This window comes from Podarcis vaucheri, assembly GCF_965113315.1.
Source record: "Podarcis vaucheri genome assembly, chromosome: 17".
Taxonomy (NCBI): domain Eukaryota; kingdom Metazoa; phylum Chordata; class Lepidosauria; order Squamata; family Lacertidae; genus Podarcis; species Podarcis vaucheri.
The window spans coordinates 24,554,209-24,573,047 of record NC_138755.1 but is presented as its reverse complement, the minus strand read 5'-3'; the positions used below and the strand labels follow the sequence as shown (position 1 = coordinate 24,573,047).

The window sequence follows — 18,839 nt, the reverse complement described above, 5'->3', positions numbered from 1 at the left end:
TGGAGTATTTTGTTCCTTCCACCTGTGGGGTGTGTCTAAAAGAATCTCTATTGTGTGTCACACCCATTGGATTGAGAAACATTGCTCTAAGCTACCAACCTGTCAAAGTTGTTGTTCTCATCTGCTTCCCTCCCCCCCCCACTTAATTTCTGGATTATTTTCTTAGTTCGTTTTGTTCCTGTAGCAGATTTCCAGCTGCTGATGCTCAAAACCCAACATTACATTTTCAAAATAAAATTGTAAATACAGGATCTCTATCTAAGGCACCAGGAGGTTCTCTATCACGTCAATGGCTAGGAGGTTGAAAATTTGTAAACAGATTTGCCACTTCTTTTTCACTTTAAGGACTTGGTAAAGTAAGAAATTGGTAAAGTCCATTGTCAGGCAGAGAAGAATACAGTGAGGGGGAAAAGTATAATATGTCCCCCTCCATGTTTGATGGTGGGGATGGTGTTCTTGGGGTTGTAGGCATCATTCCTCCTCCTCCAAACACGGCGAGTTGAGTTGATGCCAAAGAGCTTGATTTTGGTCTCATTTGACCACAACACTTTCACCCAGTTCTCCTCTGGGTCATTCAGATGTGCGTTGACAAACTGCAGACGGGCCTGTACATGTGCTGTCTTGAGCAAGGGGACCTTGCGGGCTCTGTAAGATCTTAGTCCTTCACGGCATAGTGTGTTACCAACTGTTTTCATGGTGACTATGGTCCCAGTTGCCCTGAGATCATTGACAAGTTCCTCCCGTGCAGTTCTGGGATGCTTCATCACCGTTCTCATGATCATTGCAACTCCACAAGATGAGATCTTGCATGGAGCCCCAGACCAAGGGAGATTGACAGTTATTTTGTGTTTCTTCCATTTGTGAATTATTGCACAAACTGTTGTCACATTCTCACCAAGCTGCTTGGCAATAGTCTTGTAGCCCAGTCCTGCCTTGTGCAGGTCTACAATCTTGTCCCTGACATCCTTGGACAGCTCTTTGGTTTTGGTCATGGTGGCTACTTTGGAATCTGCTGGATTGATTGCTTTTGTCTACAGGTGTCTTTTGTACAGGTACTGTAACAAACTGGGATTACAGGTAAAACCTATCCTTTGCATCAGGTGCTTCTAATCTCAGCTCGTTACATACAGTGAAGATACCAAGTAGCCTGACATCTGGCTGGTTGATAGGGCATCAAATACTTATTTCAGTCATTATAATGCACATCAATCTCTGACTTTTGTCTGCTGGGTTTCTGGGGTTTTTCCTGTTGTTATTCTGTCTCTCACAGCTACAGTAAGCCTACCATTAAAATTGTGGACTGGTCATTTCTTCATCGTTGGGCAAACGGGCAAATTTAGCAGGGGATCAAATACTTTCCCCCCTCACTGTAGATGGAGGCAGAATCCAGAGCAAGAATGGAGGATCTTTATTTTTTGATTGCAACAGAGTTTCCCCCATTGCAAAGGGGTGAGAACCCAGAGCAAAGGTGTGAAAGAACATTTAAAGATTTCAGAAATTGCCCAGCCCCTTAGCTAAAGGCCACCCCAAAAGCATCATACATACATCACAGAAAGAGGCGGTCTACAACAGAAATTTGAGAGTGTGGCTTGTTTCCAGGCTGACAAGATACTAGATAATGGTCACTGATCACATTACCTGGGCAGTCTGGCCATTATTTTGAGATGGTAAATACTTTAGTTCTTGAATCCAGGTCACTAGCATACCCAATTCATACCAAAAATATGCCCTTAAGACAGGATTTAAAGGATTTGTAAATGAAAGAACTATTGGGAAAGGCTTCTCCAATATATTTCCTTCTGCAGAGGAAATATTTAGAGTCATTAGGAGAGCCAAGATGGCTTGGGGGATTGTTCTGTGTGCTAGTATAAAGTGTAATTTTCAAAGGGAATATTTCCTAAATTTTGAAGGGCAAAGGATTGGTTTCCTGCGGAGTGTGTGTCTCCTATGTGTGTGCACCTTAATTTTATAACAGTGGGTGACAAAAGAAGGTGACAGATTCAAAAAGCACCCAATTCAAGCCAGAAAGGATGAGCTGGGACCACACTTAAGAGTACAGTCCCAATTCTTCATTTGCAGCTGTGACTTGAGTTAAAGCTAAGACAGCAAAACAGGAAGGGTTTGAATTTTAATCACCTGATGTCACATGTCGTCAGGCCCTACATCTGTCAAACTGGCCTACCTTCCATTCCCCACCCCTGGTTAATAAACACAAGAGGCTATTGTTTCACATGTGTTTCCCTATTATCTCACATAATTCGTCTCAGTTGATATCAGTAACTTTCAGCAAGAGAGATTCTACTTGGATCAGATCATGCACGGTTTGAGAGACTGCTGGAAGTACTACTGCCCTGGGTTCCTAGCCTGCATATCAGTGACTGTTCCCCAAACTGAGAAGTAGCCCCAGGTTGGTGAAGAAGTTGAGGGAGGCAGAAAGAAGTCTGTCTCAGGACAACAAATATGCAGCCACTGTGAAAGGAAGCAAAAGCCTGAGATTCCTTCTGTGAGAACAGGATGAATTAGAAGTAGAATGCATGTGTCATAAGGGAGGGGATGTGAATACTTGTAACTGAAGCCGAACTGTCACCTGGTACGAGTTCTGCCATAAAAAAAAGGTGTGGCAGAATTACAAGTAAGAGGACTACTAATTCCAATTTCAGACACATACGCCTCTGTATCTTAGTCGCTGGTAGTCATAGGAACATAGGAAGCTACAGAGTCAGACCATCGGGTTCAGCTGGCTTAGTATCGTCCATGCTGACCATCAGTGGCTTTCTGGGGTTACAGAAAGGGTTGTCTCCAAGCCCTGCCTGGAGATTCCAGGGATTGAATTTGGGATCTTCTGCATGCAAAGCTCTACCAATGAGCTATGGCCCTTCCACACTGGATATTATTATTATTATTATTATTATTATTATTATTATTATTATACCCCACCCATCTGGCTGAGTTTCCCCAGCCACTCTGGGCGGCTTCCAATCAAGTGTTAAAAACAATACAGCATTAAATATTAAAAACTTCCCTAAACAGGGCTGCCTTCAGATATATTTTAAAGGGAAGATAGCTGCTTATTTCCTTCACATCTGAAGGGAGGTCGTTCCACAGGGCGGGCCCTCTGCCTGGTTCCCTGTAACCTCACTTCTCACAATGAGGGAACTGCCAGAAGGCCCTCGGTGCTGGATCTCAGTGTCCGGCCTGAACGATGGGGGTGGAGACACTCCTTCAGGTATACAGGACCAAGGCCGTTTAGGGCTTCAAAGGTCAGCACCAGCACTTTGAATTGTGCTCAGAAACGTACTGGGAGCCAGTGCAGATCTCTCAGGACTGGTGTTATGTGGTCCCGGCGGCCACTCCCAGTCACCAGTCTAGCTGCCGCATTCTGGATTAATTGCAGTTTCCGGGTCACCTTCAAAGGTAGCCCCACGTAGAAAAGTGTTGTTGTACTCAGGTCTTGTTTGTGGGCTTTCCATAGGCATTTAGTTGGCCCCTGTGGGAACAAAATGCTGGTCTGGAAGATATCGTGGTCTGATTGAGCAGGGCTGTTTTTATGTTCTTAAATGTACAGGAATCTTGCCCTATGAATCAGTGACTATCTTATTCTTATATTTCTTGTGCTAGCTGATACTTAGAACCACACGAGGAAAACCAGCTTTTTATTTTCTCCTTTTGTATTTTGCCTCAATGGAGAGGAGCAAAATCTAGTAGGTGGGATGGGAGAATTTTTGAAGGGAGAAAAAGCTGGGCCACACTCCAGTGTCAGTATTCTAGTATATTCCGTGAAAGAGAGACCCCAACTTTATAAGATGACACATTAGATGGTAGCAATAACATATTCCCAAATATACACAAGTGAATTCAAAAGTAATTGCATCTTTAGACTAGGTTTCCCACGTAGGCTAGGAAGACTGTATGGCTATTTTGTTTTTGCCATGCAATTATTCCGTTTCTTCCTCCCCCAATCCAGCTGTCCTTGCCATATTTAACAAACTCCCTTTTGGTTTATTATAATTGCATACAAAGTGCTGTGTGGTTAACTTGAAGGGACTTTAAAGGAAAAAGCTCAACTATGATGGGTTCTGTCTTGCTGGAACCAGCAATTCTTTGTATTATTCTTTTTTCCACATCAAAGAATTCTGCAGATGGAGATGCCCTTGCAAGAGTTCACCAGGAATTAAAAACCCTACTGGTGGTAGCATGAGGGGATGTTTTTCAGGTGAGAGCAAGGAGAATTTTACTCATACTTTACTCATACCTGGTGAGAGGGCATGGCCTAACTGAGTCCATTTAGCAATACAACCCTCTGGTGCTTATCCCCTACATGCGTGAACTAGCAGTTGTGCGTAGTTATGTTTGACTGCAATCTCCCACATAATCTAGGAACTTTTTACCTTGTAACTAAGCTAAGGATTATTGCCTGTGCAACTTTTCTGACTGATGTATGGGAAAACACATGAATCTGACCTTTGGAGAGTTTGTAAGTAAACTGCAGGGTGGTTCATAATGTGTATTTTTAACTTAACCAAACTTGTGGTCTTTTTTTCTATACTAGGGGAAGTGGGAAATTTTGGGAGGAATTTTAAAAGGCACGTTTTAAGGTTTTACAGCTTATATCTACAGTACATGCTTTCATTGCTGCGTATTTTGTGACTTTTAAATCTCTGCTTGTTTTTTCTTACCAAAGAGTACTTGCCCCCAACCTGGATCTTGGTATCCAGGGAATTCTCCTTTTATACCTCCCCCCCCGAACCCACAAAGATATTCCGGACCCATGTTGTTCAGAGCTTTGTATATCAACACAAGAACCTTGCAGTTGGCCCGACAGTATAGCCTGGTATAGGTTGGCCACCTGTCTCAGTCTGCTAAATTGAAAAGAGGATTTTATCACACCATACGTGCAGATGTCAAGTGGAAAGTGTGAAAACAACACAGATATCTATGTGACCCCTCTTTCTATCTTGATTTTGAAACCTCTTGGCACTTCTTCTCCTGTCTCTCCTGATGCATAAAGATCTAGTAACATTGCCACCCTTTTTCTGCAAGCAGTTTCTGTACTTGTCTATCCAAAGGAAATAAGGTTATGCTAAGGTCAAAAGCAGTTGCAGGAAACAGGAAGTAATGTCATGGAGAAAGAGAAAGAAATGAGAGAGGGTTGCTTTCCTAAGCAGCTTAGATTTTAAATTGTTGGGGGGTCATCTTGTTTTTATGTATTTATTTAAGCAAAGAACTGAAGGCAGTTCACAACAAATATGAAACAAAATATTCACAATTTGAAATATTCGTAACAAATCACTACTAAAATTCATTTGGTCAGGTATTTGAGAATCCATGTCTGGTATCCTGTGCCTTTCATAATAGGGACAATAAAGAAAGGAATTGATATATAATGTGTTAAGGGAAGAAAGCAGTGTGAGGCTAAATGAAACTGAGGCCACGATCTGAATTCTAGTTTAGGAGGATGCAGATTATCCATTACAATTCAAATTGTAGTACAATACGAGAATTAAAATAAGCAATAAAATATAATGAAAAACCATTCAGCATCTAGCACAATGTATTACAATTTCTACAAAAAGGTAGAGAAAACCCCATGTGGGGTGCCATCAAATCAACCGAACAACTCACTAATGCAATTATCTAGTGATTTTTTGTTGTTGTTCTTAAAAATCCAATATAGTCCACTTGTTGTCCCCCACCCCCCTAAAGTACATTAATCTGAACTATGGGAGTGAAGAGACGTATAAAAGAGCTACAAATTAAAGTAGTAAGCTGACACTGGGGGGGGGGGGACTGTGTCTCACCATTGACCCATCAACTATATTCCATACATGCAATCTTTTAGCGATAGACGTTTATCTCATTTGCAATACATGGCGACATTGCAAAATACTTTGAATTATTATTTGAAAAAGATAACCACAGAAAAGGCTCGTGGCGATGTGAAAATGTATTGTGGCACATGCCTTTGTCGACTAAAGGCCAAACTACACACATATTAAGCATGGGCTTGCTTTTAATAATTACCTTTTAATGCTAAAAAGGGCATATGGGGGTTGGGAGTTGAACTTGTGTCCTCCCCTTCCAGATCCCGCAGTCTCTGTTGCTTTCAGAATTCTCCCCACCAACCATTCCCCCAGTGCCAGAGGGGAGTCTGTCCCATTGAACTGAATAGGCTTACTTCTGAGTAGAGCCATATCATATTGAGCAGTAATAAGCAGGTATGTGTCCCCAAACAATAGTTGGTAGTGCTACCACAAGACTTGTGGTTTTTGTTGCATCAGACTAATACAGCTAAAATAAATGGATTTTTGCAGATCTTTTACAAAGGTCCTTTGGTAGAAAATACAATTTCCTACTCATAATTTCACTTCCTTTCTGACAGGGTACAGATTGTTGCAAGAAAACATACTTAATCGTTATAAAGAAAGGCATGGATCTGGAGTTTGCATGTACATGAGCCGCTTGTGCAACAGGGCTCCCTTGTCTTTCTCCTCTGCTCTGAAGTGCCCTTTGCACCCTGAAATCTGCTCCTAAGGGTCAGAGAAATTTCGGGGAGTGGTCATAACTCACTGGTACAGAAGGTGTTGTCTCGCCAGAATGGTGCATGCTCTATTTATCTCCTGCTAGGATTACTGCAATGCGCTCTACGTGGGGCTACCTTTGAAGGTGACTTGGAAACTACAATTAATCCAGAATGCGGCAGCTAGACTGGTGACTGGGAGCGGCTGCCGAGACCACATAACATGGGTCTTGAAAGACCTACATTGGCTCCCAGTGCGTTCCAGAGCAAAATTCAAAGTGTTGGTGCTGACCTTGAAAGCCGTAAACGGACTCAGCCCAGTATAGCTGAAGGAGCGTCTCCACCCCCATCGTTCAGCCTGGACACTGAGGTCCAGCTCCGAGGGCCTTCTGGTAGTTCTCTCCCTGCAATAAGTGAGGTTACAGGGAACCAGGCAGAGGGCCTTCTCGGTGGCAGCACCCAACCTGTGGAACAGCCTCGCATCAGATATCAAGGAAGTAAACAACTATCTGACCTTTAGAAGACATCTGAAGGCAGCTCTGTTTAGGGAAGTTTTTAATGTTTTGTTCTGTTTTTAGTGTTCTGTTGGGAGCCACCCATAGTGGCTGGGGAAATCCTATACCCGGAGGTCTCAGGGCGGTTCACAGAACTGCAGTGCGATTGTAAACATGCATTACTCAGAAGTAGACCCTACTAAGTACAATAGGGCTGATACCATATTGTAGGTCAGGGAATAGGAATCTGTGGTCCTCCAGGTGATGTTGAAATCCAGCTGCCATCAGCCCCAGCCAGCATGGCCAATATCCAGGCATGATGGGACTTGTCACCCATGGAAATCTGGAGGGCCAAAGGTTCTCCATCACACTCACAGGCAGTGTGCTTGTGACTGCAGCTTCATCCACTGTGGGGCACTTGAGTTCTGCTCAGCAGTTCCTAAATAGCACCCATGGTGCAACACTGGGGCCCTGCATGTTCCCCCTGCCTTCTCCGCCTCTGATTTTTCCATGTTGAATGGCATGGTCTGAAAGGGGATTGGAAGCATCTCAAGGTAGGGCTGTGAACGTCCCCTGGTTGAATCCCTGGAATCTGTCAGTCAGTGCGGCCAGTATTGAGCTAAGTGGCCAACTGGGCTGATTTGTCTTGTGTCCCTGTGTTCAGAAAAGGAATGGGATGTGTCATGGGGGATGTAGTGAGAATCCAAGAAACTTGCCTGTTGCAGCATAGTACAAATGCTTCCGCAAGCAGTAATGTATGTGTTTTCACAACAGTGCTGCAGTGGTACCTTGGTTCTCAAACTTAATCCGTTCTGGAAGTCTTGTTCCTAAACCAAAGCGTTCCAAAAGCAAGGTGTGCTTTCCCATAGAAAGTAATGCAAAGTGGTTTAATCCATTCCAGACTTTTAAAAACAACCCCTAAAACAGCAGTTTAACATGAATTTTACTATGTAACAAGACCATTGATCCATAAAATGAAAGCAATAATCAATGTAAAGCAGTCGCACAATCAATCAACCAGTAGCTGAACTGGGTTCCATGCAGTCGCAAAAACAAAAGAGTTGTAAAAACAAAAACACAAAATAAATAGCAAAAATAGACAGACCTCAGCGTAACACTCAAAATGGAAGTGTGGCACACAATACGGAACGTGTTCGGCTTCCAAAAAAAAGTTTGCAAACAGGAACACTTACTTCCAGGTTTGCAGTGTTTGGGTTCCAGGTTGTTTGAGTACCAAGGCGTTTGAGAACCAAGGTACTACTGCATTTGATTTTTACATTGCTTACTTATTCATAATTGTTAACATTATTTGTTCCACTTATGCCCTTCCTTTCTGTGATCATGGAACCCAAGGTAGCATTCATATGATTCCCACCCAGGTACTAACCAGACCTAGACCTGCTTAGCTTCTGCAAGGCAGTGTCCTTACTTGCCTCCAGACTAGATCCTGGAATCTTCTACTCATGGATCTTTAGATCCAGCTCAATGAATTAAAGCACAATTGTTCAACCAACAAAAGTAACAATACACCCTCTAATGATGTAGTGGTTCTATAGCAATTCGCTCTTATGCACAAGTGGGAGAAAGTTTTGGGCATAAGATTTTGCTTTTCTGATTTGTTGCCCAAATAAGAGTATGTAATGCCCTTCTTCTGTGAGTGAAGAGATCTTCTTGTATGGGAAAGTGCCCTTTTGAATCCAGATTCTTGTTTCCAACAATATGCATGGACTTGTTTTTGATGGAACAATTTGCAATTAAATTCCAGACATTATTTTGGTTCAGCTCCATTTCTCGATTCTATATCTGATAAATTTATGTGCTCTTTGGGTTTCTAGCCATTTACTTCCTCTCTCCTAATTAAATCTTTCAGTACGATAGCATTCCAGGTCTCCCTTTCTAAAAAACATTTCACAAATTTGTTATATCCCTGAATAGAAAAGATTGCTTACTTTCCAAGAGGCCATAGATCAGGCCATAGTAGAAACTATGTGATATTTCTCAGATGGGCAAGATTAAACATCAATCACCCATTTTCCTTTGGATTCTAGCAAGTTTTGCAAACAAACTTTATTCTTTCACATCTTTTCACATGTAGCAGGAGACCTGTGTAAATCTTTCCTTAAGCCGCGTGTCAGAGAAGAGATCATCTAATGTTACATGAGATTTGAAGTTTATTTCAGACCCAAGAAAAACGTATACATTTCCTTAAGTTCAGAGTTTTACCAGTTGCAAGAAACCATGTTGAGGGAAGAGTTATCGTGCTTAGATTCTGCTTGCTAGTGTAAGAACAGGTTACTGGACTGAGTGGACAATTTCTACCAGGCTATTTTTATGATCTTAAAACAAAAACCAAAACGTATCTTAGTCAAAATGTATCCCATTAAAACCCAACAACACAACGTAGCACAGACACTATTTTAAAATTAACAAGCAAGGATTAACACTTCAACAAACCCCATAAATGGCGCTCAGCACTGAAAAGTTTGCTTTGTGGGGTATGAATTCTAATAAGCTTTTGTAGTTCCATTAATTTCTTTTCATGTATATGAAAACTGAATTTACTCCCACTGCTCTGCTTCTCCTTAAGTAGGGCAGTTAAAAAACTAAGCAAGGGCTGAGTCAGTTAATTAATTTAAATGAGATTACAAATCAAAAACACATTACATAATGTTGATTTAATTGCCACTTTTATTTACTTAATTAAAAGCACTCTGTAGAAAAGTGAACAGTTTTGACAATGGCTAGCTTGGCAAATGGCAGAAAGAGAATAAGCTGCCGCTGTAGAAGCTGTTGGTGGAACTGCAGAAGAGATGTGGCCAGAAGTGTTTTAAAACCATTGAGCTTCAAATACACACACAAAAACCCCCAGAGTCACTTTGGTTTCAGTGAATAGCATAAGATCCAGCTTACTCTTTTGAGGTTGCAGCTCTGAGAAGGGTAGGCAGCAACACAGTGACTTGACACAAGCATGGTTAGATGCTTGGTGGCTTCTGTCAAATGGACTTCCAGCAGGAGGGTTTATGATGGGAGATTAAAATGAGAGAGAGGGAGAGATCACCTGGAATCCCTTCTCTAAAGCTTGACACTGTTTAAATTAAAAATACTTGGAATAAAATAAGTCCTAAGCATGGCTTTTTGCTGGAACTCGTTGTCGAACTGAACCAGTGTGATGTAGCCAGACATGGACTGAGAAGATCCAGGTTCAGATATCTGTTCAGCAGTGAAGTTCACTGGGTGACCTTGGGCAATCTCTCAGCTATCTCTCAGCTTCGCTTATCTCACAGGGTTGTTGTTGTGAGAATAAAAAAAAATTAAAAGAGGAAAGTTGGGATATAAATGTGATAAATAAAATTCTCGTTCCAATATTTGGTTTCTTACACCACAATCCTATGCATATCTCTTCGGAAAGTTACTTTCATTTAGATTAATGGTGCTAGCTTCAAGACCAGCATGTATAGGATTGCAGCCTGAAAATATCTGGAATGTGGAACAATAGTTCTAAACTCTATCAAATGCTGTGGTTTCTTTTCTTCCTCTCTTGAACAAAGTTGCTGGGATCTTTCTTTCTTTCTTTCTTTCTTTCTTTCTTTCTTTCAATTGGGGAGTTTTCAATAAGAATATTTTCTTTAATGAGATTTGCACCAAACCCCCCCCCCCAAAAAAACGAAAAACCAACCCAACCCATTGTAAGTGTTTTAAAGATTTGTAGAATGCATATGTGGCTAACTATGCAGAGTTATCACAGAGCATGCCAACAGATTGCTGTTTGAGGAAAGGGGTGTGAATGAGCCCTTTAAAATGCAAATCATACAGATCGTGTTGGTTCAAAGAAAACTAACCCAGGACAAATCAGTAGCAAGTTGCTGATATGTTTCTTCAATTTCTTTTCAGATTCTGGACAATCAGGAAGTCCAAGCCACAATGATCCTGCCAAGAATCCACCAGGTAAAAATGAGTTCTAGGCCGTTTTGCAATTGAACATTGTTTGAGAACAAAGATCGTACTGTTAATGGTTAAGAGTGTATAATTGGTTGGTAACCTATTTTGTTCTGGCAAGCGCAGTTGTGATTAGGGTAAGCTGCAGTTTCAATGAGTTCTTGTGGAGTAGCATATGCCTCAGTCATAGTTTCATCCAGATTCTGGTTCATGGAAGCTTGTTTGCTATTGAAAAAGGGGTTTGTTATTTTGGAAAACTTGTATTAAATTCTGCCATTTTTGTTTGCCATATGAGAATGAAACATGAGGTAACACTTAAGGTGAATGTTTGTTCTGTCAGTGAAATGATTTATTCTTGCACACAAGGGACTCTTCTCGCACCACCATGGCACCCTCCTTAAATATGTTTTAGGTGTTCCCCTAACCAGTGCTTTTTTTTTCTAGAAAAAGAGGTGCTGGAACTCACCATGAATGCCTCCCTAATTCTCTGAGAGGTGCTGGAACTGAGTTCTGGCTGGAAAGAAAGGTTTGCCCCATACCCTCTGTAGCAGATGTGAGAATGGCACAGGGCACAGAGAGGGAGAAAGCCCCATTATGGAAGGGAAAGTTGTTCTACTTGCGCAGTAATTTAGTTGACTACCCCAGATTGCTATTTTCTCATTTGTGACCAGGACCCTCCAACCTTATTTTGTCCATTATTAACCAAATTTACACACATTCAATTTTTGTTGAGCAGAATAATCCGAAAGCTCTGAAATTAATATTTTCCTTTCTCCCTTAAAATAAAAGTTTCTAGTCAAACAAGAAGAATAAAGGGGTCATGACCAGCCTTCCTGTGTTCTTTAGGCAAAATAGCTTTGCTTCTTAAGTGCATTTATGGCAGGTTTGAAAACTGCTGTTTTGAACATGTGAAGTAAACATATTCAGCACTTTTACAGGGGGTCAGACATTTGTTTTGTCTAGTGTAGTGCAATCTATGGAACTACTGGCAGTGGCTCTCTGAATCTAGATTTACATGCAATCCATTAATTCCTAGTGCTTATGTGCAGTGCAGTGAGTTTGTTCCTCCGCCCCCTCATACCATAGGACTGAATGAATGTTGTTATTTTATTTTGCTGGGGGTGGGGTGGTTAGGCAGAAGTTTTAATGGCATTTCAAACTATAGCACTTAGTTTGAAATGAACTCAGTTAATTTCACATAAACCACCTACCAAGAACGATAGGTTTGTGTAAAAAAAATCAATTTGTAGGCTTCAGAGCATTTTTTCCTTTTCCTTTTCCTTTTGGTTTGTAAAGCTGAAGTATGAACTCCGACAAATTGGAAAGAGAATCATGCTTGTGTGAGTCTCTTGGTCAGTGCACCTTCTGCCCACTGTTCAGACAATAAAACTTGCAAAACTGGCTAAGTTTAAGTTGCTGTCTACTATTTTTTCCACCTTGCGTGTACACATTGAAATTACCTTCTGTACCCATGTGTGCAAATGTGACCTCCTCTTATGGAGCTGTTACACAGATAAATGCTATTGCTCAAGATGCCTCATCAACTTATAGAAACAGAGGGAAGTATTTGGCTAGTCAGAAGAGGCAAGGCTTAAAGCAACAAAGCAAAATCTTGTTGATGTTTATCTTGTCCTACAAAGAGAACCAAAGCATCTTGTGGCATCTGAGAGACTAACAGTTTCACCTTATACAGTCGTACCTTGGTTCTCGAATTTAATCCATTCAGGGAGTCTGTTCGACTCCTGAAATGGTTCGAAAACCAAGGCATGGCTTCTGATTGGCTGCAGGAGCTTCCTGCAGCAAATCGGAAACTGCAGAAGACCTGTCAGACGTTCGGCTTAAAAAAAAAGTTTGCAAACTGGAACACTCACTTCCGGTTTTGCAACGTTCAGGAGCCGATTTGTTCAGCAACTAAGGCATTCGACTACCAAGGTACCACTGTACAGTATGGCCCCATCTTATGTAGGGGTTACGTTTGGGGGATGGTGCATGACCCCCTTGGAGCCACTTCTGTGTGACCATCTCTAACCCTCCAGCTCTTTTCATGCCAGGTAACTAAAGTGGGGACGCGGGTGGCGCTGTGGGCTAAAGCCTCAGCGCCTAGGGCTTGCCGATCGAAAGGTCGCGGTTCGAATCCCCGCGGCGGGGTGCGCTCCCGTTGCTCGGTCCCAGCGCCTGCCCACCTAGCAGTTCGAAAGCACCCCCGGGTGCAAGTAGATAAATAGGGACCGCTTACCAGCGGGAAGGTAAACGGCGTTCCGTGTGCGGCTCTGGCTCGCCAGAGCAGCGTTGTCACGCTGGCCACGTGACCCGGAAGTGTCTTCGGACAGCGCTGACCCCCGGCCAATAGATGTGAGATGGGCGCACAAACCCCAGAGTCTGTCAAGACTGGCCCGTTCGGGCAGGGGTACCTTTACCTTTACCTTTAACTAAAGTGGACCCATCTTGAAAAGACCCCTTTAGCTTTGGAGGCAAGGTCCTCTTAGTGTGCTGGTTTTGGGATGCTCTCATGAGATCTCATGGGGCTGTCTTGAGTTCCTGCAAGATCTCATGTGTGTATCCCTAGCCTTCCAGAGCTGGCATGCTGAGAGGTCCTTGCATGGCAAGCAAGGCAGAGAGCTTAAAATCTCTCTTGGATAGACTTTGGGGCTGTTCTGAAGGCCATCTTAAGGGCTTAAAGCAGTAACCGTTGCAGTTAGATTTTTAAATGGGATAAGGCAGGAGTGAGAGTTTGGTGCCAATGGTGTTGGTGGAAGATGGTATAATTAAGAAATGTGTGATGAGCTTTCAGAGATTGGGTGTGTGAGAAAGATGGCGGTGGGAGCTTAGACACAAGTATTTTAGTAGTAGATAGGTAGCCGTGTTGGTCTGCCATAGTCAAAATAAAAAAATTCCTTCCAGTAGCACCTTAAAGACCAACTAAGTTAGTTCTTGGTATGAGCTTTCGTGTGCATGCACACGAAAGCTCATACCAAGAACTAACTTAGTTGGTCTTTAAGGTGCTACTGGAAGGAATTTTTTTATTTTAAGTATTTTAGTGATTGGGTATAGAGCATGGGTAGGCAAACTAAGGCCCGGGGGCCAGATCTGGCCCAATCACCTTCTAAATCCGGCCTGCAGATGGTCTGGGAGTCAGCATATTTTTACATGAGTAGAATTTGTGCTTTTATTTAAAATGCATCTCTGCATTATTTGTGGGGCATAGGAATTTGTTCATTCCCCCCAAAAAAATATAGTCCTGCCCCCCACAAGGTCTGAGGGACAGTGGACTGCCCCCCCCCCCGCTGAAAAAGTTTGCTGACCCCTGGTATGGAGAAATGGTGGTGTTAGCTGTTTGGTGCTGGAGTCACACTGATGGTTTTTGGATGTTGGTAGATAGTGAGTAAGAAATAGGGGCTTCTGTTTAGGTGATGCGATTGGGAAAGATGATGGAGGGAGAAGTGGGTTGGCAATTTTTCTGGTCATGTTCATGATATTGTGCTTTTTATACACTATTTAAGAAAAAGCAACTCTTTTCATGTTGCCTCAGTTTTCCAAAGCTGTCTGGTTGCTGTGAACTCACTAATCAGAATAAGCAACAACAATCTCTCAAAGAGGTGAAGGAACTATAGTTTAAAGATGTACAAGCTGTATCTGTTCACTTGTATGCTGATGCATTTCTAAAGATGGTCTGGGACGAAAACCAATCTAGCACATATTTTTGGTATTCACTGCTGTTGTTTTCATCTGCAAATGGTGCATAATGGATGCTCACCACTTCCCCGGGGGGTATCTGTTGCGGGCCCTCGCTCTCCACCGCTAGCCAGACCCATGTGGTCACCAGCCGATGGGGAATTCCCCTCGGCCATCATGACCACCAGGGCATTACCTCCCTGCCAGTAAGCCAGGTTCAAATGGGCCAGTCAGGGCCCAGGTCTTGAGGAGACCTTCAGCTGGGCATTGCCCACATTGTGTTTCCTTTGCATTGAAAGGAATGGTGTGGAATAACAATGTAATGAGTTACATAAAATGACATAAAATGATAAAAATTGTTCTCAGCTGCTGCTGAGGGTGGAACCTGTTTTCCCACTTTGTCAGGCTGTTCAGGTTTGCCATTTAAAAAATGAGTGAGAAATTAGCCGTTAGAATTTTTGTAAGGAGCATTTGCAAAGTTCCGGAAGAGAAAGCACAAATCTTGAGTTGTGCTTAGGAGGAGAGAAAACACCTTGCCTTGAGAGAGTTCTCCAGATTGGATACACTCCAGAATAGGGATGCCAATTCATTCAAAGCTTCTGCAGGGTGGAGCTTGTAAGCTCTTCAAAGGCCCTACTGGAGAGTAATATCAGCTGTACTGATGGTCTCTCCCCCACTGGTCTGCTCCTATCCTAATGGTTCAAGAGCCAGCTAGTTGTAGGGCAGGTATTTGACCTTAAGAGGAGCCTCTCTGATAGTATGATCATCTTGGTCCAGCAGAAGATGCTGACATTGTTCTAGTGCTGCCACCATGACTTGGTTGTCCTCCTGGTGAGAAAAGAGGAACAGCTATTGCCTGGATGGGTAGCAACGGCCTTTGATAGGTGTTGAGGGCAGAGGTGTCTGAGGGTCTTTCTTCATTGGCATTTACATCCCATCACGGTCCTTGTTTGATCTTGGGCTGCTTCACGTGGTCATTCCAAGCATCTTCTTCCTTGTCCACCACCACGGAACAATCAGGATATGCTGTGAATATTCTGCTTTTCTATTCCTACTGGCATTTAAAAATGAGAGAGTGCTCAACTGTAGTCACTTTAAATTTCTCTAAACAAATTTCAGCAATGGCTGGCTGTCTCATGAGGGGAAAGTTATAAGGGAGGAATGGGATTGGGATAGCAGCCTGTTGCCAGGCAGGGCTAGAATTCAGTTCTTCAGGAAAAGCACCAGCAAGAGCCACTTCATATTGAGATCAGTTTAGTTTTTTTGTACCACACTTAAAACATGAGTCTGTAGTTTGGTGAGCATGTGAGGTGGAGCAGGCAAACAACTGATAGTTAACAAACCACCCTGAGTTTGCACATAATGGCAAGCCATCTGTAGAACAAGTCTAGTTACATAAGCCAAAACCAAACCGTGGCTTATGATCATGGTTAGCTGGAAATAAACAAAGCATGGCTAAGCTATTGGGCTGGGTCCCACAAGGTAGAACAAAGCATGGTTAAGCTAAACAAAACATGGCTCAACACTGTGCACATACCAGACCATAATTTCCTTGTGGGGGCATGGCTTTCCTTATTATTTATTGCTTAAGACAGGGAAATACAAAGAAGGAATGCATGAATGTTAAACACCATGTGGCCACTGGTCTGACAGGCCACAGAGATTATTAGATGAAATTTTTGGATTTTCCCCACCTCCCTCCATCTCTGATGGTAGGCAAGCAACCTTGTCTCCCAGCAGGACCACTTCTGTGCCATGCTTTGATCTGCATCCTGATTATGAAGGAGCCAGTATGTTGGCAGAATAATTTTGCTTGAGTTTTGGATGCCATCACCTTCTCAAGGGCTTTGCCAAGGGGGAGGGGGGGGAGAGAGCCTGGAAACTGTGTAGTTGTTGGCAAGGCTGCTGGCACTGAAAGTTGGTTTCTCTATGTTTGGCTAGACTTCTGCATTCTTTAGGATGTCTGGTAATTTGCCTTCTTAACTAAGGAGGGGAGGGCAGCTGACTTTGCCAAACAAAAGAACATTAGGTACAGCTGCTAAAATTCTCTTGTAATGTATTCCCGAAATTACCCAGTGTTGTATTGGTAATACCAATATAGCACTGAGAAAGTACAGCAGACAGTGGGTGTGATTGTAATACTTTTATGGTAGAGTACTCCCCACTGCTTTTCATCTGTTGTTATTGAATTGAATGACGTTTATTCCTCAAAAGTTTATTTGCAAGTCCACCTCCCTCCTTTTTAATCATTTGTTGAAGTTGCACACAATAGGAACTGTTACCTAGGTGGTCCTTGTCTTTAGCACTAATACTTCTTCAGTATTAGGCGATTAGGGCTGGGCGATATCTGGCTTTCAACATTGTGAGATATCACCAGCTAAACATTGCAATATACTGAAATATCACAATGTCTAAAATAAGGATGGAGCTCCATGGTTTTTCCTGCATCGTGATTTTTGCATAGAGCACGCACAAATCACAATATCAAATCTTCTGAGGCCCTTCTCCTTCGTGTGCCTCCTCCTTGAGAGGTCCGGAGGGTGGCAACACGAGAACGGGGCCTTCTTTGCATTGGCTCCCCATCTGTGGAATGCTCTCCCCAGGGAAGTTCACCTGGCACTTTCATTATACACCTTTAGGCACCAGGCAAAAACATTTCTTTTTAACCAGGCCTTTGGTTGACCGGATTGGCATCCTATACCCTTTTAAAATGTGACTCCTTTGGGGAGGTTGCTATTGAGTTATTGCTCTTATTTTGATTTTATATACGTATTGTCATATTTTCTGTAAACTGCTCTGAGACCTCTGGGTATAGTTTGGTATATAAATAAATAAATAAAATAGATATTGCCAGGTCAAAAATTATTAAACCTATATCACAATATGGATTTCAAACCGGTTTTGGATGGCATATCCATATATCGCCAAGCCCTAAATGCAAAACATCTAATACAGAGGTTTCCAACCTTTGGAATCCATGCCCCCCCCCATATCAACTACATTCTTTCTGTGGCACCCTTGTGAGGCTCAGGAGCCCAGTTATGTCCCCCCCTCGCTTGCAGAGCTGGCAGCTTCTCAAACACCTTCCCTTGTGTTCCCTCAGCCTCCTAACTTCTCCCCTCTCCTTAAGAGTGCTCTGGGTAGCCACAGCTTCTGCCCCTGGTCTCTAGCCTCCCCCCAGCCCCTGCCCCAAAGAGAGGTGCCTCCTCTCACTGCCCCACAGGGGCTTAGGCAAGCACCCCCTGGCCAGCCCCAGAGGCACCATTCCCCTGGGGAGCTTGTAGCCAGGGCTGCTGCAACGAACAGCTCAGCAAGCCTTTGGGAGGCAGAGACATGAGAGGGCATCAGAGGAAAGAGGGATGGAGGCCAGTGTTGCCCGCGGCAACCCCTGACCATCATTCAAGGCACCCTGGTTGAAAACCACTGCAATGTTTTAAGTCTGGACCTTGGTGACTGATGCTCAGTAATGTCTGAAAGTGGCGATTTTGAGATGCTACGTAAATGCTGAACATGTGGTTGTTATCGTCGTCTTTAAAATAAATAAATAAATACTGAGGTTCTGTACCTTTTCAAAGACACCATGAGAATAACCTTTCTTGGCTTGCAGTCAATAAAGAAAAAAGAACAAAAGAACTCTAAACTACTTTTCTTTATCCTGGAAATCAGCACCAAGGATAAGCTGAAGGCCAATTTCCCATCAAGGAAAGAGGTGCCATATAGCATGGGCGGGGGTGGGGTGGGGTTAGGAACAATCAGTGCTGCTTAGGAACAATACTTGCTGCAAAATCCTTCTCTTTAGAAGCACTCCTGCTCCCCCCCGCCTCCCTCTTTCTTTCTTTCTTTCTTTCTTTCTTTCTTTCTTTCTTTCTTTCTTTCTTTCTTTCTTTCTTGTAATTTCAAGGTTCTGAGCAACCACGTTTCCATGCTGGGAAAATAATAATAATAATAATAATAATAATAATAATAATAATAATAATAATAATTAATTATATTTCTACCCTGCCCTCCCCATCCACAACCGGGCTCAGAGCGGCTAACACCAGGTATAAAAACAATTGATTAAAATACAACTTAAAATGCAGCCTCATTTTAGTGGAAGCCCAGATCAAAAATTGTTTGGGGGGAGAAAATGTCAACTCTTCACCAAGGCCATCTATCCAGACTGGTCCTATGTAACCGCCTTGCTTCTATCTATTCCATTTAAAGCTATTCTCTGACTG

The 18,839-nt window shown here is 42.8% G+C and overlaps 1 protein-coding gene across 16 annotated transcripts in view; it reads left to right on the top strand.

Moving 5' to 3' along the window:
- NFIB (nuclear factor I B) overlaps positions 1-18,839 on the top strand; it is a 300,127-nt gene that overhangs the window by 199,581 nt on the left and 81,707 nt on the right. For all 16 annotated transcript variants that reach the window (XR_014214785.1, XM_082204901.1, XM_082204908.1 and 13 more), the window contains exon 3: positions 10,903-10,956. Coding sequence is in view for 15 of the 16 variants with exons in the window: in XM_082204901.1 (XP_082061027.1) it covers positions 10,903-10,956 (54 nt within the window). In the remaining variant the exon portion in view is untranslated. The remainder of the gene's footprint in view (positions 1-10,902; positions 10,957-18,839) is intronic.